At 37.7% G+C, this 27,090-nt stretch overlaps 1 protein-coding gene across 1 annotated transcript; it reads left to right on the top strand.

Moving 5' to 3' along the window:
• The first annotated feature begins 258 nt into the window (after positions 1-258).
• On the top strand, positions 259-25,891 carry LOC141440990 (zinc finger-containing ubiquitin peptidase 1-like). The gene is made up of 16 exons (XM_074105588.1): positions 259-429; positions 9,929-10,168; positions 10,844-11,136; positions 11,873-11,928; positions 12,091-12,201; positions 12,695-13,045; positions 13,875-13,982; positions 14,705-14,821; positions 15,874-16,045; positions 16,684-16,807; positions 17,692-17,842; positions 18,757-18,848; positions 19,406-19,536; positions 21,171-21,259; positions 22,971-23,111; positions 23,491-25,891. The coding sequence occupies exons 2-16, from the start codon at positions 9,936-9,938 to the stop codon at positions 23,524-23,526; spliced, it is 2,205 nt and encodes a 734-aa protein (XP_073961689.1). The 5' UTR covers positions 259-429; positions 9,929-9,935; the 3' UTR covers positions 23,527-25,891.
• Positions 25,892-27,090: the final 1,199 nt, after the last annotated feature.

Genomic DNA, 27,090 nt, shown 5'->3' with positions numbered 1-27,090 from the left:
GCATGCGTAGATAAAAATATAGTCAGGATAACTAACCCTTAGTAACTTCGAAAGGCTGAGAAGGAAAGAGAAAATAGATATTTCCAATCAACCATTTGGCAACTGACTTGTTCCTTCATTGACAAAATTTTCAAGCGCGACTGCAATAGAGCGATTCAATAGGTGTTTTCATCCCTGTCTTATTCAGTGTCACGTTTTAAGTTTGGGACGCGGTCGTTTTCTCTAGATATTTTATTTTCAGTGTGCATGAAATTCATGAATGGCGCTTCCCAACCTATCGCCAGTTATATTTGTGTAAATTTTATTAGTAATGTTAGAAAATGATAGCTTTAATCGGTTACTCGGAAACAGGTGAAATGAATAGGTAGTGCTGTGACACGGGCGGAAAAACCGCAAAATTTCGACAATAATAATACTGGCCACTTGAGGGTGAGTAAACCTTTTTTTATTTTTAAATTGCATTAAAAAGTTCTTGTTTTAATCATAAAACCGTTCTCAAAAAGCATTGTGGTAGAATGTAACTGAAGTCTTTAGTTTTTGTACCAGAAGAGCCTTTTATTTCCTTACAAACAAAACTGCGGTAATTTTATCGATTTGACTTCAACCTAATATCGTTATTGTGTTTGGTTTCTATGTGAACGTAATTATGTGAAAAATCAATTATCGTCTAATTATAGAAACGTCTGGATTGTTTCTTTGTTGCATGTTAAAGTTTTTAATTTAGTTAAGTTTGTTTGCAAGTTGCCGTTATGTAAAAAAGTAAACAGTGCCAAATTTTTGCGATACATTTAGTAATACTACATTTTTCTTGCTCTTTTTATCGCATGTTAAGGAATACTTAACAAGAACAAGGGAATTATACGGTTATTACAGCGAATAGGTATTTTTTGTTCCTACTAACGCGATATACCTTACTTAATAATCATCACGTCGAACCAACTTTGAAATTAATTTGGGTATGGGTCTATGTTCTTAACTTAGGAACAGAAACCATGCTCAAATTATTAGGAATCCTAAGAATACCTACTTAATAACTCGCACTTGATAAAAAAGCCTTTTATTTCGAACTTTCACAGAATTTTGATTTAAATACTTTTTTTGATTTATATTAATATTATTATTGGTGTGCCTTACGGCATAAACTACAACTTAATGACATCCGCTATGTAATTTTTGGGGATTCGCATAAGAGCTTAGTAAAATCCCGGAAATCCAATTCAACTGCTGAATCTAATAGATGAGATAACACTACGCGTGCGAAGCCACGGGTAAAATCTAGTAATCATACAAAAGTTGGTGCAACAATTTAGGTAAGTACCTATAGTCGGTCTAGTAGGTAGAATATTAATGTAAATAAGTTTTTAATTTCAATATAGCGTGACAGTCGCAATTAGAAAGACAAACACAGAAGGGTCGTGTCAGTCTGACCTCTACTATTTCGCATGTATGGGTACGTACTTATTTCTTTAAAGATTAGATATTCGGAATAAGTATCATTTTAATTAAGATTATCAACTTTTGGTGCATTATTTTTAATTGACGCACTGTTGATCTGGAAGTGTGGTTTGTGTGTATTGTTAGTACTTTGTAAACTCTTTGCTAGCTTTTGCCGGCGGCTTCGCCCTCGTGGAATTCGGTTATCGCGCGCTATTCCCTCGGGACGCATTTTTCCGGGATAAAAAATATGGCCCATAAAATATATCTACTTATGCCAAAAGTCATGTCGATCCGCATACTTTCGCATTTATAATATTAGTATGGATAATGTGGATTGTATAAGAAATAGAGAAACAAAAACAATTAACAAGCGTTGAGATACATGTACATTTGCGGACTTATAATTCTTACTTACTTTATTAGCAAGTATAAGTTAGTTAAATAAATAAATATCACGGGACAATTCTCACCAATTGACCTAGTCCCAAAGTAAGCTTAGCAAAGCTTGTGCTATGGGTACTAAGCAACGGATAAATATAATTATATACTTAAATAGACACATACTTAAATACATATTATTATTAAACACCCAAGACCCGAGAACAAACATTCGTATTTTTCATACAAATACCTGCCCCGACACGGGAATCGAAACCGGGACATCAAGCTTCGTAAGTCAAGGTCTCTAACCACTAGGCCATCTGGTCGTCAAATCGTCAAAGTTGAAAAATAATTTGGAATTCAATGAATTTCGTTTATCGAAGGTTTATCGCGACAAATAAATAAATTTATTTACTAAGCGCGCGGCCGCGAGAATTATACAATTTTCCCGGGATAAAACTATCCTATACCCTTCTCAGAACCTCAAACTATCTCCATACCAGGTAGCTCTCTATTGCCCGCAACTACATCTGCGAAGTTTTTTTTTATCGCGCTCACTTTTTTCCCGAAGCTTTTATCCCGAAAAATTGTATAGTGAACAATTTATAGTTTAAACTGTACCAATTTAAAGTGTTAACTTTTTTTTTAATCGATTGGATGGAAAACGAGCAAGTGGGTCTCCTGATGGTAAGAAAACTCCTGGTGGTGGAAACTTATAAAATGTATAGTGTAAACTATACAATTTTTCTGGATAGAACTACATCCTTCACGAGATAGTTGGGTAAAAAACAGTTCAAGCTCCCGATTTTCCTGTAAGTCATGTCAGGAACCCTAGGAGCGATTTTAAAAAAAAGAAAGAAAATACGACATTTATTCACAACACAAGACACGACAATATTAAATTAAAGTACAAATAGACAACACGAAGGATATGTAGTATGTATCATTGCATAGGTATGCGCATTAGTTTTTCAAATTTAGACCTAATAAACAAAATTAACAGTTCTCGTGACTACAGACTGCAGTTCCTCTACTATTATCGGTTGAAAGAAACAAACTGATTTAGTTCTACACACGCTCTAATGTGCCGTGCACACGTAATATTACCTCATTAGGGAGTCATTAGGGGATGCTTTTTACAAAACAAAAGAAAAACAGAAACGTGGAATTGCCTATTTACAATAGGTAGACACATTTAAGAAGGTTAAAGTTATGTTACGAGGTAACGAGGAAAAACCGTTGCGGCATATTAACTACAATACTACCTACCTAACTACCTACTCACATATTATTATGTTTTCTGTAAAAGAAATAGTGAGTGTGTTATAAGTACAATTCATATGTCGGCGGCCGATCGTAAAATCTGCCAGATCACGAAATTGCTAGGCATATCGTGAAATGGCGCTATTTCATGAATTGGCTAAGGAACATCCGCCACTCGTTCAACACTCATCTTTTAACGATTTGCCAAGTGACGTTTAGGCAGATCATGAAATTCCTAGGCATATCATGAAACGCCGCCATTTCACGATTTGGCCAGTTTAGGCAGGTCATTAAATTCCTAGGCATATCATTAAATCTCGGTTCTGGCACTTCGCCGGCCGCTACCGCGGCACGCTCGCTTCGCTCGCTTGTCTCGTGCGTTGTGGTCACAATTCATACTAACCACTCTTCGCTTCGCTCGTCGTACCTAAATTTTTCTTCTTTTCGGAATATCACGATGTGCCCGGTATAGAGCTAGGAATATCGACGAATGCGTTTCTCTAATCGATCTGCCGTATTGTTTCGCAGGCACATCGTGATATGCCTGGCCAACTTTTAGTCATATCATGAAATGGCGCCATTTCACGATATGCCTAGGAATTTCGTGATCTGGCATATTTTACGATCGGCCGCCGACACATACACCGGCTGCTGGCACCCTGACATAATAAACATACGTAAATAGGGTTTAGGTTAGTACACCCAGCAGCAGAAGTGGAAGAGCGGTTACGATGCTCAAAGTGATACACACGACCCTTCTGTCACGGTAATAAGGTAGAGAGCGGATTTGAAGTAGCGATTACAAGTTTAATATGGATATAACTAGTGCGACTGGTTAGGTAGATATCTAGATTTATTGATTAGATATCATGTTGTTTATTGGTCTTACAGTTATCTTATTACTTATTTATATTTACTTACCGCAATGCAATCTTATAGATAATAAAATTCAATAAATGTTATTCTTGCAACCAACTATAAGTAAAGAAAAATATTTAAGAGTTTTATACAGCTAAAACATAATCCTATTTATTTTAAACTAGATACCTACTTACATGTACTAGTCTTATCCATGTTAAACTTGTAATCGCTACTTCAAACCGCTCTCTAATAAACAATGTAACCAACATTGTTGGAAAAGCAATAAAATATTGAGTATTGAGTATTGAGTATTAAGAGTATTTAGATGATTTTCGACCAGTACCACTAGGTACTCTTTGTCCTTCTCCTGCTCCATAGGTACCGATAGTTTATTACAGCTCAGTGTAATAAGCCCTTTGAGACTCTATATGTGACTGAAGTTTATTGCATCCTGGCCTTGAATTAATAGCTAATTTTAAAGACTAACTAACTACCCCTTCTTAACCTACTTAATACTACACTTAACTTATGGTGATTTAACTTAAATTAATTTATGGCCTTGTGATCGTGAATCGTCTAGTGAATAGGAACCTACCTTATGCCCAGCAATAACCTAAGTGCTTTTATTTGAGAATTAATTTGAAAAGCCTACAGTTGTGTTTCTAATGTTATAATTAATTAAGCAGTACCTAACTTCGTGATAATTTTGACTCTAGATTGAACTCTACTGAACTTTAGGGTGAAACTTTAATTACTGAGATGTGAATTTAGATATATTAGTATGTTTAGACTGGATAGTTCTAGAAATGGATCTTTCAGGTTACCTAGAATAATCAGTTGGAAAAATGAGAGGAAATATTTTCACTACGGATAGAGTTTGTGTTTGTATTACTTCTGAATCTATTTTGACTTAAAACTAAGTTTATTACCGGGACCCAAGGTCCCGGAAGGACGCTACCTCCTTGCCCCTTCGTCCTTCATCCAGTCGCACACCAGAGCAATATATCTCTATGGATATGTCAAGTTATGATTTTACTAGACTAAGCACTAACTTTCGGTGCATTCAAATCAAAGTATGGAAATACAAAACACAATGTTTTGTAAGAAGTTGAATCTATTTTAGACTTATGGTTACTTATTCTATGCTTATATTAGAAGTACTCTATGAGATGCTTAATTATAACCTTGTTAATTAGTTCAGGAATGAGTTTAGACACTACAGCTATTCATTTTCAGCAGGCACTAGTATCTCTTAATTTAGATTATGTCTTATCTATCTTAGATATATGGAATGTCTTAATTTGACATAATTTTATGTTGGTATAATTACTAATCTCATAGTGACTTTCACTTATTTTAATGAGCTATCTACTTAGTCTAATTTTCTAGTTCTACCAGCATTTGGCGTTACCAGAGTAAAGCAGAAAGTAAGTACCGATTTCTATACTTTACGCCCAGAACACAAGCGTTAATAATAATCTAACTAGCTTATAACTAGATAACCCTTGGGTATTCAAGATAACCTTTGTATTAGGTTTTGGACTCGTCTATGACTAGTTTTGTCTCAATTCATATATTTTAAATGAACAATAAACTGTTTCAACTATCAATCCTTAATCAATTATGTTTAAATCGAGATCGAATGAAAAGTACGTAAATTTCCAGATAGACTGTTGCCTGGTATGTGTCAACGTAAGCTATCGACCGTAGTCAGGATTTCTACATCCGTTCACTCAATGTAAGTAGGTACGACAACTAAAACAGATAGTATGTATTTATAACACGAAAGACTTTTGTATTTTAATTGATAGATGGTCCAAAACCCTCTACGATTTATCTCTAACTTATTACTAGATATAATTTGATGAGATCTTAATCAAAAGTATGAATATGATGTTTGATATTAATTTTATCAAAACAAAGCTTATTTTAGCTGGCAATCGTAATTCAAATCGAAATTAGATGATAATTGTGTTAAATATTATTCAGTAAATTATCTGGCATTTAATTGTCCATTTAGCTATGAGATCGTGTCATATCAATTCCCGCTTATTCATTATAGGAAAGACAGCTAAAATATGTTATTGTTATTTACTCTTAACAAAATGATCAAACCGTATTTTGGTTTTAAATTGAAGTCAACTTACTAATTTAATAAAGTTATTCGTAGTCAAGTTCTTATGAACTAAGTTTTGTATAATGAAGTTTAGACGTAAGTACTTAAATAAATTTTATGTTTTATATTTTATATACTTAAAATCTAGTTTATGCCTTAAAACTATGTGTGTGCGAGTTTAAACTTTCCCTAGCTCTGTGTTGGAGTTTAGCAATTTGGAGGAAAACCCTCATAGGTGAACTAATTGCGGTGAGTTAAAATAGTAACTTTTCCGGTGTAAGGAAACGCTACTCTAGGTAAGCCCTATGAACTTCCTACCTATATAGCCCTAATAAATCCTACAATGTGCTTAAGCTTGCCTGAGGCCCCTACTCTCTGTCTGTGATTAGCAAAACTAGAGAATTAATCCCACATGTACATTTAGTGTAATGTAGAAATTCACGGTGCAATGAATTCTTCTAATCTCCTATCAACAATGATGGTGTGTATACCTAAAGCCCTATCGGTCCCTAAATGGTGCTGAGCTCTCAACTTTCCCGAAGGAAAGTCCCTATGACGGAGAGCCCGCGGAAACAGCAGAATACCTAACGTTGTGCATAAATACGTAAATAAATAGGGACAGGAATTCTGAGTTTCTTAAGTACAAACCAAGCGTCAACAAGACACGCATTCACTTCGACGAGCGCTACTTAGTCGTTACAAAAGACAAACAGAATCCACTGGTGGCTGGTACGACAGTAATTTGCCGCTGAAGCCGCCACAGCTTCAGGAAGTGGAAGCCTATTTCGTCCACGGTTGTCACCGTTAGGTGTCAGACGATATAGACGGACTTAAAGCTCAACCAAGGTACGTTATGGAGGAACCAAAGTCATTTCCATTAAGTTGGGAAAAACACAGAAAAGTTATGGGTTAGTACAAAATATACGTAGGCTGAAATGAAACGCTATAAAACGATCACCACACTACAAGAACAAATAAAGGACTTCACCGCCACAAGACCGCAAAGTCCCTCACATAAAGATTTTCCGAATGAAAATCAGCACTAAATATTTCACAAATAATTAAAAAACCAGAGAGTTAATCATTATTCCGAAGATTAATGATCAAGACCCGACACTTTACTTCCTGAAGAAATACTCGCGTTTCTTGTAAATTAAAAGTATTCAAATTAAATAAAATCAAAAACCCCAATTAAAATTAATGAAATAAAATTAACCGATACTATTGACTCTAATTTGTTAACAAAATGGCGCACAGAAACTAAACCCCCCGACTAGCAAAATAACGATGTTGACTCTACGAAATCTAAATCCATCTGGCTCCCGCCCTTTTTGTGTCACCTCTATTTATAGCTTCTCTCCCGGGACCTCTGGTATATCCGCGACAAGCGACCAAACGAAGACAAGCTTACCAAAGTTGACAACGGTGACATTTTACGACCGCTCTCGCTTTTTCTGCTGCCAAATCTTTATCTCAAAATAGCCAAATTTTAACCGTAAAATTTATTTTTGAACTAAAATTTCCTATTTATCTTGACACTATCCTAGCTTAACTATTCTAGTAAATACGTTCCATTTTTATATTGTGCTACAACAATAATTTTCAATAAATATTTATATGTATTTGTCAAATACTTCAATTTTACCTCAACGTTTTAATTTTCTTAACCTATCTAACAATAATCTTACTTCTAATGATAATTTTCTACTTATTACTCCCTACACTCTTTGAATATAAATAGCCAATTACATACTTCTATTGTTCGTTATAAAATAGCTAATTTGCCTACAATTATAAACTGGTATCCCCAATTCGCGCCACTTATTCATAGTTCCCTTTGTCGTATTAACGCTACTCAAAATTTGCTTATAATTTCGCCACGTTCCTACTTTAAGTCAGTGCGACAGAGTGCTTGTAATTTCATCATAACTAAATGTGTAATTACTCTGCTAATACTACTCCGTTTTGAATGAAAACTTAAATTTATAATAGATAATGAACCAATGATCTATACTACGATTACGTAATGCTTGCATTTTCGGTTTTTCTTAACTTATTTAGCTAATTTCGACAACTTGCCGTTTCCATGATGCTTCCGTTGATATTTCTTTAAATTAACATAATTATTAACATCAAATGTATCTAAGATCTACTGTAGACTAATACTAATGATTCTATTACTATATCAAGTCTATTTTTGATGAATTTGTGACCATATTTCTTGTTTTTAGATAAAATTTACATTTCCATTACCAAAAGCGACCTCTATAATTCCACGTGAAACTAACTAAATAGCCTCCCAGGTTAATCTGCCGCTAAACCAGTTCGGCATTAGTTCACTAATTTTCCATGACGCCTACCATTAATTCCTTTAATTGACCATAGATGGCGTTTTTTTACATTAATTATTATACCCGAACAACACAATTCTAATCTCCAATTAAATTTAACATTTACTCATTAAATTGACTGCTAAATTATCCCTGCTTTAATTACATCGACATTCTAATCTCAATTACTCTTATTTAACTGTCTTTGTCGACATGTTTTTGTTTCGAGTTTCCATCAAACCTTCATAGATGGCCCACTAACAATTTTCTACTAATTAATTCCCAGTGACGGTCGTGTGACACATCCGAACCGTTACATCAGTAACAACAGAAACGAACTAAATATATTAATTAATGTTTACCGGCGTTTCTATCTACCGTTGTACCCTGAGTTTATCTCTCCGATTTCAACAAAATTTTGGGAGGTAGACTCAGTCCATGATTACTGGAGACCCTGTTTTTCCAGCTCGGAAAAAATGTAAAATACGTACCTATTTGATACGAACTAAAGTTGACTGCATAATGTAATTAAAATAAACAATAATAAAAAATGTCGGACCATTTCTCCCGACAACACTTTTAATTTCATCTGGTAAATAATTTAAAAAAAATAAGGTCTATCTATCTTACTCTTACATACCTACGCGAACACCCTTTTAAATATAGCTTAAATCTATTGTTCAGTGTCATTCCGTGTAGACTGAATTAAAAACCTATTGAAGGAAAATTTACACCACGTATGCATTATTAAAAATTTATGTTGCTGCAGGCTACTCGTAATTAAGTTTGCAACAAACTTTTGCACGAAAGCTGCCAAGAGAAATTTGTTCTTAGGGTTCTGTCCTACAAGGAACTCTTATAGTTTCACCATGCCAATCTGTAGAAAATTGTAGTTGTGCGATCTTTCTTAAGTTTTCTCTCTAACACAACATGTACCTTCCTTCATCACTATATGCCTTCTGACAATTTTATACAAAAAGTTCAAACTTAAAGTGACAGCGAAGTGTGGAGATATCTTTGAGCTCGCATACATGTCTCTTGTTCTGTTATTTTTTTTGCTGTCGACATTGTTGTTATATTTTTATTGTAGTTAAGTTGTTCATTGTTACGTTTTCCGTTGTTTTTTGTTCATTTTTGTATGAAAGGATGGACTCCGGTTCGAGTACTTCTCGGTCAAAAGACGACTTGTAAGTTGTCTCTCGTAAAAACGGCTCTTTTATCGAAAATACAAAAAACATTGCAACAACAGAAATTTATATAATATTTCTAGCGGGCCCATACCTTGAAATCCCCTGAAATGTCACTTTGACAATGACGAAACTTTGTTTACATTTTTTCCGTGGGATTAAAAATCTGGGTTTAGGTATGATAAGTGTTAACATCGTTCACATGTTGATCAGTGAAGTGTTGTTATGGTTAGCATCAGCCTATGTCAATTACTGGACATACATATATTTCCGGGTCACACTCTTTCCCGGCCCGGATAATACATGTACTTTGACTTTGATTCCTACAATGACCATTGTCCCATTTGTTCCAGGAGCGCCATGTCGACCAGCCCCTTCCCCTACACCTGCGAGCTCTGCGGAGCCGAGGGTCTCACGGATGAAGGCATGCGCTCCCACACCATGGAGGCCCACGTGGCCGGGCGCCCCTCCTGCCCCTTCTGCGACTGCTGCGTGCCTCAGCCGCAGTTGGCGGGCCACGTTCAGAGAGCGCATCTGCATTATCTAACGCCGGAACGAGAGCTCATGGCGTTCATTGATGATCAGAGTCCTGGGTAAGCCCTGGGATCCTGTCGTTACGCCGAAAATATTTTCCCAAATTGTTCATCTCCAAACTGATTCATATTGGCAAATAATATAATTAATGTTTATTACATTACAAATCAAAAATAACTAAATAGAGAATCCCTCTCACTAGGTAGATACATCTGTTCCATACTTTTCCGCTGTACTTTCACCATACCACGTCAGATAGGTACCCGACGTACTGATATGACCTTCTAACTCCTTTTGTCTGAGACTGACTGGCTCACTTGGACTGTTGCCAAAGCAGTAGCTTATTCACAGAGAACACAATATCTGCATTACCTAGGCACGCTGAAATGGAAGCTGATCGCATTTATAAATACCAATATTTCATAGGCGAAGTGACAGAAACTGATTTTTAGGATTTAATGGAAAAGATCGGATCGCCAAGTTTTTATCAGTGCGTAGGTGTAGCGGGACACTTAATTGAAAATTGACAAAGGCGGCACAAGGCGTAGGCGCCGTGGGCTACTGCCCAAAGCCACGCGGTCCTTAACATGACAATGTGAATGTGCCATCATAGGATTCGCAAAGTTTTCTTGGCCACGCCAAATGTATTTCTTTCATCGATACTTTGAACTGTCACAGCTTTACACAGGCACAGGGCACAAGGTGTCATGACAGCAAATGCCTAATATTTCCAGGTACGATGAGGACTCCAAAATGACAACGACAGACAGTTGCAGCTACAATACTCCCGGCTCGATGAACGGCTGGCACAGCCCCGAATCCTCCGCCTCCCTCCACAATGGAGCCATTTCTAAAACCTACCAGAACGGCTACCAAGATAAAGAGTATTCGGAAGAGAGGTCACCGAAGAATATTAACTTGACGAATGGGCTCAAGAATATTAACATCAGTAACGGGGTGATTCCGAAGAAATTGAGCCGTGAAGGTTCGAGAGAGAGGGAGATGGTCAACGGGCACGATAAGAAACGTAAGTTAATAAACTGTAGTACCTACGTACCTAGTATTTTTAAGGATTTAAGTAAGGGCTGCAATTTACTTATAAAATTATCGGTAGATAAATGACTACCTTTACTTCTTACGAGTAACGACTGCGTAAAATTAGGTACTTATTCTGTGCTATAGTCACAGAATATCCTGTAGTTGCTATGTAGTGAGCAGTGGCGTGGTGTCGTAACACCGTGTCGTGTCGTCGTTCAGGTGTTTTTTATTGCATGTGTACACTAACTCCGAAGAGTTAAATCCAAAGACGTTAAGTACCTAACTCACGCGTCTTACACTCTCCTTGGTAAAAAAAATATATTTTTAATACAAGTTTTTTTTCGGACTGTACTTGCATTGTCATTTGTCACCCAAACTACATTTGCATACCAAATTTCAAGTCGATGCCATTAACCGTTGAAGAGTTCCATCCTGCGGAGACGATCCTGACCGGACGACCAGGATGTCACTACCAAATTATTGTATTGTCACACAATTTACATACCAGTAAGTATGCCAAATTTCAAGTCAATTCGACTACTGGAAGTTGATCGATTTTAACTTGCAAGATTTAACTACAGACATACAGACAGACAACGGGACAGGTGAAACTAAATAAAAGCTTGTAAAAATATTCACTCCACGCCACTGGCAGCTAGGGAATTCTTACTTGTTTTACTAGAAGTAATAAAAACTTTTTTACTACGCTATTACTTACTCTTCAGATTCGAGTCCGAGTCACAACTCCAGAAGTTATGAAGGATCGCCGAATAAAAACAAGGTAACTAACTGACAAAGTTCGAAACGAAGATCTATTATCTGTTACTACGCTTGATAATGAAGATTTATTAGGTTAATGTTCGCATCATAATATTTATCATTGCTCCCATTTTGTTGTACTGGTTTTCAAAACCATTTAAAACATAATTTGTCCGAATTTCAGTTAACAATGGCAAGTGCTGGTCAAGGATCGCCGCTAAGATCGCAATTAGCGTTAAAACTGAAACCAAATACACCTAAAAAGTCGGCACCTACCCCCAGCCCAACAGTTCAGGTAATTTATTTTTTCCATGAAAGTTATAAACTTCGCTAGGCAACTACTGTCTAAATACGTATTTATTTGAAAAGCCGCGGAACTTTTTAGGCGCGAACACATTCATGACGTGAGTCGTGCGGTCCGAATGAAAGTAGGTAATCCATTTTCAATTTCTGCGTTAAAGTTTCTATGGGCTGACTGCTTTTTTATTTTAAGATTGAATAAACATTATAATAGAAGATGGAAATTTATTAGTTATTTTAATTTTGAAATATAGATTTTAATTCAGTGGTATTTTATACACCAGGGACATTACAACAAGTCGGACCGCAGCTCTCTTGTCAAATTTTTGTTTTGACAGTGACAGATCGAGCGATTTCTTCTCCGAAATACCGTGAGGCCGCCAAAAATCGAAATACTTTGTTTCTAACCGAATATAAAAAATTCTCGTGTGTCAATTGTCTTGTCACTAAGGTACCAAATCTATAAACAGTGTATTATTAATTTGCAGTGTCTACTTTGTGATTTTACGTCAACATGCCCTCGAAAGTTAGAAGAGCATATAAATCGGGCACATTTCGACCTGACCTCGCCTTCTGTGTTGGGAAACGCTAACAGCAACAACGTGAATCCGACCTTAACGCTGGGCAATCCTACTTTGACATTGGACAATCCGACGTTGGATAATCCAACGCTGAACTTGGATAATCCCACGTTAGCGTACAGTGCAATGGCATTGTCTCCCGGTCCTCACAGTTCGACGTATCAGTGTCCGATTTGTGAGAGAGAATTCACAAATGGCTCGGAAGTAGAAGTGCATGTGAATGTGGAACACAGGGATATTTTAAGCCCACAGAAGTCGGTAAGTTTGGTAGTGGTTTTAATTCAAAAGTTCATCATGTGGCAATTGCTTGCTATTATTTACTAACAATCCTATTGCTAGGGTTGATATGATGATGATAATAATAAATTCCTTACTTTTATGGCAGTATATTGTAGTGACTGGCAGTCAAACTTATGTCTGATGCTTTTAAAATACCTATTTAAAGGAAAAGTTTTTAGTTAGAATAGTAAAAAAATGAAGCTCAGAACAAACGGCCATCACTGTTGTTGGTATCAACACAGCACCATTTGCTCATTTGCATTTGCATGAAATTCAATTGGACGTAGTTTAGCAAAAACATTCCAAAGCCTTATCATGTTATTCTTTAATGTTATTGAAAGTAGTTCCAAAATAAAATAAAAATTGTTGAGGTTTGGAATGTTTTTGCTAAATTACATACAATTATCACTATCCTTTGGAAAATATATAATTTTCCCAGATAAAAACTAGTCTATTTTGTTCCTCAGTCCACAAACTATCCTTCCCAAATTGTTTTATCAAAACATGTGACTCTTTTCATATAGCCATTAGAGTTTATGTTTTGTTCTATCCAATATTAATATAGAACAAAACACAAGGCCATATGGACTACTTTAACCCTTATGATCTTGGCTTATACAATCATGCGGGTTCATTACATTTGAATTTTGACATGGATTGTACATAAGGTCCATGGTTGTAACTCTTACATTTGAATTTGACATGGATTGTATATAAAGTCCATTGTCATAACTCTTTTCATACCTACTCGTCTGGGTTCGAAAGGGTTAACATGTCAAGTAATAATAGAGTATGTTTGGCATTACAGGACCAGGTGGACAATGCATCATGTGATGATGTAGTGATGATGGAAGAGAGTCCTGTCAGCAACTGCCCAGTGTGCTGCCAACCGCTGCCGTTGTCACAACATGAACTGGTGACTGCTTAATACTGTGGGACAAATTTAGATAGAAAGAAATTGATGGTTGTAAGGAGAAATTGACTAAGCAACATTTTTTAAGATATTGAGTTATATACATGTTCGAAATCAGTGAAATTTTCACAAACATACAAAGCTACTTTAACAGAGTTCTAGCCCACTTGACTTGCTTTCTTCTTTTTAGTATTTTTTAAGGCAGTTGGGTTTTGATTTTTTAAATTTATTGTGTTATTTCACACTTTTTTGATATTTCTGTGAAAATGGTAGACTAAAACCATTATAACCCATATATATTTAGAATGGGCTAATTATTAGCTTTCATTTGATACCCTACTCGATGAGATAGTTTTTTTTTAAAACACAATTTGGCGCCAAAAATCTGCCATTTTGATTTTTCAAGAATTTAATGTACCCAGTCTAATTCGCATCATCAAGACGAGTCCAATGACGTATCATTTATTAAAATCGGCTCAGCCGTTGAGTAGTTACGAGAGGACATAGGAATAGATGTCTATTCCATGTACATACATACATACGAGTCAAACACACAGTCGGGTAATAATAGCATTTCTGCCTTATCTATCAGTTGTCAGCATTCACACCATATTCAAATTATTCTAATTCAAAGAAATTAACATAATTTCAGTTCTAACAGTTTTTTTATAATTTTGATATTTTGTGCTCTAAACACGTAAGAAATTGTTACGGACTGTTGACAGATCCAACACATTGAGGAGCACTTCGAGCGGGGCGAGGACTGCGGGGCTGCCTCGCTGAGCGCGGCGGAGCGCGAGGCGCAGAGGAACCGCGAGGAGCACGAGTTTCAGATGTTACGGGTAACTAACTGGTTATATTATAAAACCTTTTTAATCGGACGGAAGCCGTGGTGGCGGAGTGGTTTGACCTATGGCCTCTCAAGCAGAGGATTGTGGGTTCAAACCCCTGCTCGCACCACTGAGTTTTTCGAAATTCATTTGCGGATTTATATTTGAAATTTACCACAAGCTTTACGGTTGAAGGAAAACATCTTGAGAAAAGTTGCACATACCTGTGAAGCAATTCAATGGTGTGTGTGAAGTTCCCAGTCCGCACTGGGCCCGCGTGGGAACTACGGCCCAAGGCCTCTCATTCTGATGTCTGGGGCCCCCTAGAGTGTGCTATTCCACTACACGTGCCGCGTGCGAGTGAATACGAGTTATGCGATGGACAGAGGCACGATTCTTATGCCTAAACGTCACTTTTGTACGGCAGTGAGGCTTCCGTACTTTACTTATTTTGTGCTTAACTGACAAACCGATGATCATGGTGACCTTTGGTTAGGGAGCCTGAGAGGGTATGACCTAGACTCAGGATAGTTAATATTCCGGAAAATTGCATACAAGGTAAACGTACGAGTGCTCGTCACTGTCCCAATAGCTGGCATCTTTAATCTTATGTCTTTAGCAATAGAGATGACAGCAAGGTGTCGTCTATTGGGCAGGGTGTCGAGCGCTCGGACGTCAACCTTAGTGCCCGCAAGATTGCATAATGATTTGTTTAGGCGTCTTAATGTTGGTAAGGTGGTTAGGTGTTTTAATGTTTGCAAAAAGATCTGTTATGAGATCCAAATATAAACAGATATGAATGTTTTATTCCTTTATATATCCATACAGAGCCTGATATGATATGTAAATGTATATCTTGCAGATCCGCAATTTTTTTTTAAATGTATGAATGCAGTTTTTCTTGTTACTAAAATCGATGACATGGTACCTAAGAACAGATCTTCGTATGTCTTAGTTTCAGACTTTCCCACACTGAGCAATCTAAATGAACCATCAATCCCACCCTTGCATAAACCCAAGCCATAACCAACTTATCCAACATTCAACACTGCCAACTTGTCCAGGCCCAATACGGGATGGAGGAAGACGAGGAAGGCTACACGAACCGGGCCAGCAACAGCTTGAAACGCGCCGTGTACAGCGGGGCGCTCTCGGTGGCCGGGTACTACGAGCGCAGCGTGGGGCTGCGGCGCGCTTCGGCCTCCGGACTGGACACTGGATGCTCACGGACCAGCGGTGAGGGGACATCTATACTACTCTGGTTACAGGGCTACGGCACATGCTGAGCCGAGTCCTTTTGGCATCACAATACAGCACAATGTCTCTAATTTTTCTCTCTTCTCCTTTTTATGTTTTTACTGTGTTTTTGTTGTCAATAAATGTTGTGAGTTTGAGTTTGTGAGTCAAAAGAATATAAGGGCCACCTGAATTTTACTGGTAAAATCAACAATATGTTTTCATTTTTAATTGAATACATTTAATTGAATGAAAAGTTAAGTACTTAACTGTGTTATGTTCTATTAATTAAACCATTTTTTAGACAAGACATTTTTTTTATATGTTATGAATAATTATATTTATTAGTATTTTCGTTTCACCCATAAAATTGACGTGGCCCTTATTTTCCTTTGAGCAGTATATTAACATCTACAGGATCTATGTTCATGCTAACACAACTGAAGTGGACTGGATGAAAGGTTGGAAGAGAACCTTCTTGCTGCAAATATCCTGTTGACATTATATAAAACTGACAGAAAAATCAGTTACAAAAGATTCCAACGTGGACATCATTCAGTTGCCTCAACTTTATGTATGTTGGCAAAAATCCTCTCGGTGACTTGTATATTGACGATATTATATCTTATTCCCGGCAGGGATCCTGGAGCGGATAGCGCAGCTAAACGCACAGAACCCTAGCATAGTCAAGACATACCTGTGCAGTGCGGGGGACCATTACGCAAGCACTTACGGCGACCGCGGCTGGGGGTGCGGCTACAGGTATAAAACCTTACAGGGTACAAGACTTACGCACTCGAGCCTTTTTACATAAGATTTGATAAATTGAAATGTGCGATTTCTAACATAGAGACTTCGTGAAACGTTACGCGCACTTACATGGTGGTAGGTACAAGTGTCAAATATGGCCAAAATTGTCTTATGAATGGTCCCTTTAAGGTCACCCCCTATCTGAATGACCTCGCACGTTCCAACTCCCTCGACGCCCCTTTCTCGTTCTTGCTTTACAACCAAAACATTGCGTCCATTAGCGATAACGCATTAGCTATAGCTATTAAAACGAATATAATAAGTCTCCTATCACTAATAATTTAATTACTTATCTTCTTAAACTGAAAAACACTACACAAAAGTCGTCGTGGTACAGGTTCCCCGTTCGACGGCCATAAGGCGATTGCGGTTGTTGCCCGCACAGACACTCACGAGCCCGGTGCAGTAGGAAGTTGAATAGTAAAGATTTCTCAAAAACTATTGAAAAATCGGTAGACTGAATAGGGCATATTACGCACAGCTCTGCGCAGGGGGCGACATTAGCTCGTGAAAAGAATTCACTAAGAATTACACAGTATCTCAGTGTCTCAGTCAGTGTTGGTGTGCAATAAAGAATTATTGTATTGTATCTTTTTTTTATATATCATTAGAACAAATTAAAGATCAATTATCAAACTTGAAAAAAATGTGTACAGATTTTTATTGTTTACACAATGTTCTAGCGGGCACGTATTTGGAAATCGAAAATTGAAATATCGAACCTAACCTAACAACTTTCGATATTTTGACCGTCGACTTTTTAACTTTAGATCTAAGAGTGAATTTTCGATATTCAGATACGTCCCCGTCATGGCATACTATATCTCTTTCCCCAGGAACATGCAAATGGTCCTCTCCTCACTCGTCAAGCATCCCCAATACAGTGCGCTACTTAGCTGCGTGACAGAGCAGGAGGAATGCGCGCCATCCATCCCCCGCTTGCAACTATTGGTGGAGAGAGCTTGGCAAATGGGTTTTGACACACAGGTAACGTCATACTAATAATACGACAAACTTGTAACCTAACCTAACCAATGAGGGCTATCGCGTATGAATTTGCCGCTAGAGGCGCTAGTGTAGCGTGAGGTCTCCGAAATGTCAAATCTCATTGTTTTTGGAGGAGCTACGCGGGTTTATTTATGATTAGAATAATTTTGTGAATATTTTGCAATACCTGAAATTAATTATGTCAAATATGCGTTACGGGGCAATGAATGTCTGCGTTTTGGGACAGATTCGTCTTTCGGAAACCTTTGTCCTCACTTTTTTCCGAACAAAACGGGACTACGCAACACTGTGGCATTCTCGATATTTTTAAGGTAGGTACGATTTTAAGGTATTAAATATGATTTAAATGTAAACTTGAAAACAAAAAAGAGTTGTTTCTCTATTTTGCGCCTCAATTTTTGATTTTTATTTACTTACGTTAAAATTTGAAAATAGTTACTGCTTTTCGATTTACTGAACAGATTAATTATTTTGCACTAGGTTCTAGGTTTTCACATCACTAAATGTCTTTGGTCGAATAAATGGCGTCTTTGTTTACACTTTTCATAAATTGGATTGATATAAACCATACCACTAGGTACGATTTCATAAAACAAGCTTTCCATCATCATCATATCAGCCGTAGGACGTCCACTATTGGACATAGGCCTACCCCATATATCTCCAGTTGCTTCGGTTGAAAGTGGCCTGCATCCGCCTTGACCCCGCGGTTTACCCAGCTCATCCGTCCATCTCGTTGGTGGACGTCCTACGCTGCGCTTGCCGATCTTCGGTCTCCATGCGGTGCTATACGGCCTGCCCATTGCCACTTCAATGAGCTAATTCGCTTAACTTTGTCGGTAAAAATAAAGCACAATTACATTTTTAACAAAAAAATCTTAATTTTGTAACAGGGCTCCGAGCAGTTGGGCTGCAAACTCCACAACACACGCAAGTGGATCGGCGCCTGCGAGGTGGTCACAGTCCTGTCGTCGCTCAGGATACGGTTAGTAGACTCTCTTCTATACTTTTTTGAAGTGATTTGCTTGTTGCAGCCTAAAATTGTAGAAAGATGTGTTGACTTTGTTTAAACTCATTTTGACCTCATCTTGACTAATCTAGTATGCAGTGGTTGTAAAATATTCTATTATTTATGAAAGAAAATCATCTTTTTGTTGCGTCTATCATTTAAGTAACATACAGTTAGCCAATATGGTACATAAACTTCGCCAATATGCTGTTTGGAACGTTTAGGGGCATACATGTCCAAATGTCCGAAAGTCCAGGTGTCACATTGTCCATGGTCAAAAAGCCCGAAGGATGAAACGTCCTAGTGTCTAAATGAACGGATTTACATGAAATTTGGCATACAGGTAATATATACCCCGGATTAATACGTATAGCCTACTTTTAATCCCGAAATAATGTATGGTTCCTGTGGGATCAAAAAGTTTTAAACTATATACTAATTCTGCGCGAGCAAAGCCGCGGGCAAAAGCTAGTACTTAATAATAACTACCCTCAATCTACCAATACTCATATATTACCATTTCGGTGCGTCAGTTGCCAGCTGATCGACTTCCACAAGCCGACGAGTGCGGACGGCGGGCACCCCGCACTTTTCGACTGGGTACTCCGGTACTTCACAGAGGACCCCGGCGGCTTCAAGGCGCCGCTCTATCTGCAGCATCAAGGTACAGTCAGACTGGATGGCCCAGTGGTTAGAGAGGGTACAGTCAACCAATTTGATTCCTAAGCCATTCTATAAACATTGTTATAGACAAATAAAATTGTATAGCGACTCCTAGTGCCATCTAGTGAGCACATATAGACACCCCAACCGAGTCCTGCATGACGCTATCGAAGTTTCTCAACTTGAACGCATATAGACAACTTCCGAAGCTCTTCCTTCGGACTTCAGTCCCCAGGCATAACAACAGCCTGGAGAGATCTCTTTATTGGAGCCTCCCCTCCTCAATTGTTTACTATGACAAGGTTCCTTGGTAGCCTAGGAATCAAATTGGGTGACTATACGTATAAAATTCCATAGAGTCAGAAAAGTACATAATGGTCATTTGATATAATGGCATTTTATCAAAAAATTTACTTTACCGGTTGGTTGATCAATTTACCGGAATCGTTATTTCCTAGTAGCAAAAGCACCATTCGCGTTTTTTCTTAATATGATATTTTCATTATCATCATCCTATAGCAGTCCACTGTTGGACATAGGCCTTCCGCAAAGAGCGCCATTGCGCCCTGTCCTCGGCTCGACGCATCCAGCTTCTACCAGCAGCCTTTCGCAGAGCGTCACTCCACCTGGCCGGAGGGCGCCCTACACTACGTTTGCCAAGACGCGGTCTCCACTCAAGAGCTCGTTTACTCCAGCGGTTGTCGGTTCTTCGACATATACATATGACCAGCCCACTGCCATTTCAACTTGCTAATTCTCTGAGCTATGTTGATGACCTTAGTTCTGTGTCAGATAGCCTCGTTGCGGATTCAATCTTTCAGTGGAACTCCGAGCATAGCTCGTTCCATATAGCTCGCTGGGCGATTGAAGTGGTGGATTAGCCTTACTGTGAGTGTCCACGTTTCACCTCCGTATGTCATGACGGGTAGGACGCACTGATTTTATACTGAAGCTTATTTTCACAATGTGGTGGCCTAGTGGTTTGACCTATCGCCTCTCAAGCGGAGGGTCCTGGGTTCAAACCCCGGCTTGCACCTCTGAGTTTTTCGAAATTCATGTGCAATTTACCACGAGCTTTGCGGTGAAGGAAAACATCGTGAGGAAACCTGCACAAACCTGTGAAGCAATTCAATGGTGCGTGTGAAGTTCCCAATCCGCACTGAACCCCCCTGTTCTGAGAGGAGGGCTGTGCCCAGCAGTGGGACGTATATAGGCTGGGATGATGATGATTTTCACAATAGCGTTTTCCCCCAATTTTGATTGACACAGAAACAGGTAGGTTTAGGTTAAGTTACGTTTGCATCGGCCCGAAGGGCCAAAAGCACACCGAAGTAGATGCTCCGTGCGGAGCTCATCCGTCGACACTGTTTCACTTTGGGGCGACACACGATTGGGAAAATTAGCTTCAGTAAAAAACTATAGTGAGAAAAGAAGCATTTCGCCACTACTTAAAAAAAAGTCGTACCTCAAAAGAGATAATTTTTCTGAGTGGACCTTATGAACTACTATTTTAGATTCCAGATTTTTTCAAAGTAGTAACGATTTGGGGAAAAACGCGAATGGAAGTTACGCAACAGATAAATAACGATTTTTGGAAAATGATCTAACCATCCTAATTGAAGTATTATTGTTCAGGTCACTCGAGAACGATAATAGGGTACGAGAAACACAAAGACGGCAAAGCGACGTTATTAGTGTTGGACCCTTCGCACTCGCCTGCGCAAGTAAGTTAGACAGTAAAGGCTGACCAGAATTATAAAAAACCTAATTTCTTGCACTGGTAACACTAAATTCAAATGTCATCTGTCTATTGCTGTCAAAGTTTAACGTTGTTTGCGCGTGGTATTTTAAAGTGTTATTTTGTGTTTTTGTGCGTTAAAATGCCGAAGATTATCCATAGCCTTGGAAGGAAAATAATTCACAATGTATAAAAGTATTTGTCATTGAAAAAGTCTGAGGGATTAGAAAATATTCCTTGAAGTAACATTACCGACACCGTTGTAAATATGACAGGTGTTGTATAGTAAGTGTAAAGGATGTTGCAATATAAAACGTAGAAGTGCTGCCCTCGCGTCAGGTTTTTTATATTCCTGGTCAGCCTTTATATTGTATTTGAGTATTTTTTATTTATTTTATAGATTTAAGTTTGACAATGCATGCATGTTATCTATCGAACAGAAAACAATAGGGCAGGCAAAGCTCTGCGCAGGGGGCGACACTAGCGCAAACCGCCATGACAACGTCAGTTTTCTTTATATTTTGCCGCCATGACGGATCATGACCAAAGAGTATTAGTACCTATAGAAATCATCACATATTTATTAGTAACAAAATAACATGATATTTACGAGTACATCGATAGTAACGATAGAGCTATATTTCCAAAAATTTAATTGAAATAATATGATATTATGGCCTCCTACGGACATTTAAGATACTCAAAAAACTGTTTGCGGTTTGTGCTAGTGCTGCACTCTGACGGCAGAAAATTGCAGTAATTATTCCCTATTTTTAATCTACGTTTACATGTAACAGAGTTATAATTATAAAGATTTGAAATTCCAGATTGGGCAGAGAATGACTTACTTGCTACATAGAGAAAAGAGTTTTAGAAAGAGGCTGACATATAGATGTTTCAAAAAATCGCAATAAATCCAAATTTTTACCCAATTAATTTTTGTCTTCGCTAAGCATTTTCTGTGTATCTATATTTTTATAGTAATATACAGGATTTACATTTGAAATTTACCACGAGCTTTACGGTGAAGGAAAACATCGTGAGGAAACCTGCACAAACCTGCGAAGCAATTCAATGTATGTGTGAAGTTCCCAATACGCACTGGGCCCGCGTGGGAACTACTGCCCAAGCCCTCTCTTTCTGAGGGGAGGCCTGTGCCCTGCAGTGGGACGTATATAGGCTGGGATGATGATGATGATACAGGATATGGCAAATTCAACATTTTTGAAAAATAAGTCACATAAAGCAAGGACTATGGGTCATTTACATTCTTTCGGTTTCATAGGTCACACTATTTTTTACAACGTTTTTCAATAAAAAGACTCGTCAAGATTGACCCTTCTTCTAAGAAATAAAAAAAGTTGTTTCAGTGCTAATTTTTTAAATAAATTATTCATAAAGTGTAATTGAATTAATGATGAAAAAATGAAATTGAATAAATTAAAATTATCTCAACAACTGTTAATTTTTGCTGGAATTATGGGACTTTTTTATACAAAAAAGTGTCATTTATATAGAATTGTGGCACTCGTAATTTTTTCGGCGTTATGGCGTTCTGGGCCCAATAGCATTGCAAATTAAAAGCAAATAATATTAGTGAATTTCAATAGAAAATCGCTTGTAATTTGTTATGCAATTGGGCTCTGGCGGCATGAGAAGTGAAAAATGTATATCACGCGCAACGGCGTTGTCGTCAGGTGCGGCAGGTGGTGATGGGCGCGGCGTGCGCGTGCGCGGCGGCGCTGCGGCTGCTGCGGCGCGGCGCACCCGCCCTGCGCGCAAGGCAGTACCAGCTGCTCGCCGTCACCGGCGTCATGGCCTCCCAGCAGGAGTACGAGGTAACGATCCCCGCTAAACTATACCCGCTCTAACACTTTATCCGTCACACTTGCTCGTGAACTGTGTCGTGACATGTAGGCTAACTTAGTTGCAACCCCTAAATAAAACCCCTCGCTACGCTCACGTCGTAACTCGCGCCGCTCGCCTTTTTTGACCTGTCTTATAAGACTGTTGCATAAACAACTATTAAAAAAGGCGTTACTTTGCGGAAGCCCATATCAACGAACTGAAACGATTACTTTGCTCCCCCGCGACCTTTCAAGGACCTCTTTTGCGAGGTCGCGGGTGAGCAAAGTAATTTTTTCAGTTCATTTATTAAAGGACCGCAATGAATTACATTATTATACTTACCTAACTTATTGTATAATTCATTTCCAGGCCAGTAAAGTGCTTCAATCGGTGCGTATTCCATAGGAGCGCGACCGGCCGCGCTGGCCCCGCGACTCTGGACTCTATCCGCATCGCCGCAAGGCTCATTGTTCAGTGGCTTCCGTTCCCGTTTTATGATTACTCGTGGACAGTACTATAAACAAGGTATTTTTTAACCACCTAGTTTAGAAAAACGCGTAGGTTTTCTTAAATTGTTACCTGCCGACTGTATTTAATTAAGGACTCGTTTCACCACTCATTAATAAGTTTTATGTGAGAAATAAATGTGATGCCGTCTCTGTATGTTTCATCCGAATAAACAGAGACGCATCATATTGATCTGTCACATAAAATTTGTCAACGACTGGTGAAACATGGCCTAAATCCAAAGAACTTACGCGTCTTTTATTTATGCATTTTTCAGTATTATAACATGTCAACATTGTTTACCTAATTACTTTTGCTTAAAGAATAAATTTTGTCAATTAGTCTAAAATTTTACTTTTTCACATTATGTTTTTAGTCGTACATGAAACAAAATATAATAAAAAGTGAATACAATGTTCATGGTATATGGCTAGGTATGCCACGAGTTTCAACATTTGTTTTTTCATACTACCTCATTAAAATTTAATTTGTCAATTAAATTAATTTCTAGTCAATTGCAAGCAAATACCATTTCGCTATATTTTCGTAATCAACGATATGTTAGTTCTAAAAACAAGACAGGATGGTTAGAATTAGAAACAATGTAGTACATAGCTTCGTGATATGACTTGGACATTAAGATATTCTAGAGTTTTAACGAGTGATATAGTTATAATTATATTATGAATTGTGCAATAAATACTGCAGATGAAACATGTACATTTAACATAGTATGCACAGTGTAATGGAATATCTTTGACATAGTATATAGATATTTAAACGAAATTCTACCTATACTCTCAAAGTTACGGCCATTCTGTGTCATAAATCGAAAAAAAAGACTTGTGAATTGATCGAAACAGTTAATCAAAAATACTAAAACTACAAACTGGGCGTTCAAAACGCTCGAATCATTGTATTGTATAAATCTTCATTATACAATACAATACAACGACTCTTTATTGTACACCAGAAGTGGTAAGCGATACTGAAAACAACAGACAATAGTAACAGTTAAAAAGAGAAAGATATGTACAAGAGGAACTTATCCCTCAAATAGATCTCTGTTAACCTTTGAACGATTGACAGGGCATCAGAAAGAAGAGTAGACTACTACAATGAAAAGAGAAAAAGTCCGAATATTTTAAATTCATTAAAATTCATTAAAAAAATACACACACCCATGTAAAGTTCAAATTCCTTATATCCGTCTATTGTAAAGGTTGCCTGAAAGAGATCGCTCTGAAACGATAAGCCCTATTGCTTACCTTGGAAAATCTCTATATACCTGCGTTTTATGTCACTATGTATTTGTGTTCAATAAAGAGTTATCGTACTGTATTGTATTGTTCAAAGTTCTTGTATTGTGTACCATCAGCCAAATATCTGGTCTACCACCCTAAAGTTGATAATCGTTTGCATGTCACAAAACAATAATGAAAATAGACGTGTCTGCCAACTTGAAAGTTCGACTTTAGCGACATATTCATTTGATAGGAACTCGTTTAAAATTTGATAGACAACTTATTTGGCTGATGGTACATCCAGCTGCAGTATTTATTCACAACCAACACGACTGCAAAGCTTTCACGATAATTACTTTGCACAGTCACTAGCAATGCAAATTAGTTAAGACTGTTACGGTAGGTGGAACAAGATGGTGCTTGGGTAAAAGTTTAGGCGGTTCAGGTTTAAATATTGGACGTGACGGTTTATATTAAATTAAATAACCTAGGGATAACTCCCAGAGGCTACAAATTAGCCCGAAACATGTCGATTTAAACTCGATTGAAGAAGTGAGTTATTCGGGTTTATTTCATTTAATATGAGTGCGTTTCACGGTTTCGCAATTCTCAGTCATAGCTAATAAATGTCGGGACTCAATCACGACTATTAAGGTAATTGTCCCAGTGCTTGACACGCTAATGCCCAATAGCCGACACCCTGCTGTCATCTCTATTGCTAATGACAAAATTTCAGATTACAACTACTGGGACAGGGACGAACACTCGTACGTTTACCTTATTAATTGCTAAAATTAATTCGACGTTTCGACCACATTGTCTCAGTATATGACAGATGACAGGTGTAGAAGCCATCAGTGACTAGTGTCAGGCCTAAAAAATGTTTTTAACAAAAAAAATGTTCTTTTTATTATTTATTTATTTATTGTACACTCAGATGTCTCTATACAACTTTACTACTTAAAAATTGTAGTTAGTGGGTACTAACTAAATATATGTATATATAGGCTACTTTAAAAAAAAAACATGTTTAAAAGGGCTTATACTGGGGTAATAATCTGGTTCATATTTAAATCTGAACTGAATCTAAATTGTTTGTATTATTTTTCTGATTTTAACCAAAGATTATGAATTAAACGCGGATTTAAAATCGATGGCTAATTTAAAAAACAACTGTTTTCGTAACGTGCTGTGATTATTCGTCTCTTTCGCCCTCAAAGAGTAAGAAGAGACATTGACACGTGAGATTACTTCATAATTTTTTCGCTAATATGTTATACTATATACTTACTGTATTTATACTTACTGTTAAACATTATTGAGGCTCTTTAACCCGTCGCGCAGCCAGCGACTTTTTTGGGTAATTTTGAATAAGTACCGTATGTTAAAAGGTGATCGAAACTAGTAACAAAAATTGACAAAACGTGAGTGTGCCACTGTGGCGCACGGGGCGTCCGACGGGTTAAAAAAACATACATTTGCATACTTATGAATATTCATTGTTTTTCATAAGTTTGTTCTATTAATCCTTGGACTCTGCAACATCTAAAAGCCGATTTCTGATAGCTGCTGGTCAGTTATTTTGTCAATATTTCTACCAGTTACATGTGAAGGATCCATGCGCTCCTACCGGAAATACCGCGTTCTCAAAATACCACATTTTTTGAAATACTACACTACCTTTTTTAGGGTTCCGTAGTCAACTAGGAACCCTTACTACTAGAAAGCTGTAATTTGGCATGAATATCCAATATCAGCCGCCAGTGGATAAATGGCCAGTGGTAAAATAAAAAAAGTAAAATTTTTTTTTTAGGGTACCTCCCATAGACATAAAGCCGGGGTTATTTATTTTAACGACTTCCTATAATATAGAGTAAATAGCAGCCTCAGGTATAAAATATACCTAAACTTAGATGATTCCGTACACAATACGAAATCCTTAGAAAAATATTACTAGATTTTTCGTAATGGCTACGGAACCCTATCTTGGGCGTGTCCAACACGCTCTTGGCCGGTTTTTACACAGAAATAGGCTTGCTTTTGACCACAATCACGCCTGTTGGTCAGCTAAAATGTGGACTAAGAGGGATCACGCTTGCCCAATAAATGCCCTTTCACCCTAGATTTGAAGACGGCCAGATTGTAGCGATCAGTGAACACAAAAGCTAACAGAGCGTTCCACTCCTTAGCTGTCCGGATAATAAATTTACCCCATTCC

Source organism: Choristoneura fumiferana, chromosome 23 (genome assembly GCF_025370935.1).
Source record: "Choristoneura fumiferana chromosome 23, NRCan_CFum_1, whole genome shotgun sequence".
NCBI classification, from domain to species: Eukaryota; Metazoa; Arthropoda; class Insecta; order Lepidoptera; family Tortricidae; genus Choristoneura; species Choristoneura fumiferana.
This window is presented reverse-complemented; position numbering and strand designations above follow the sequence as displayed.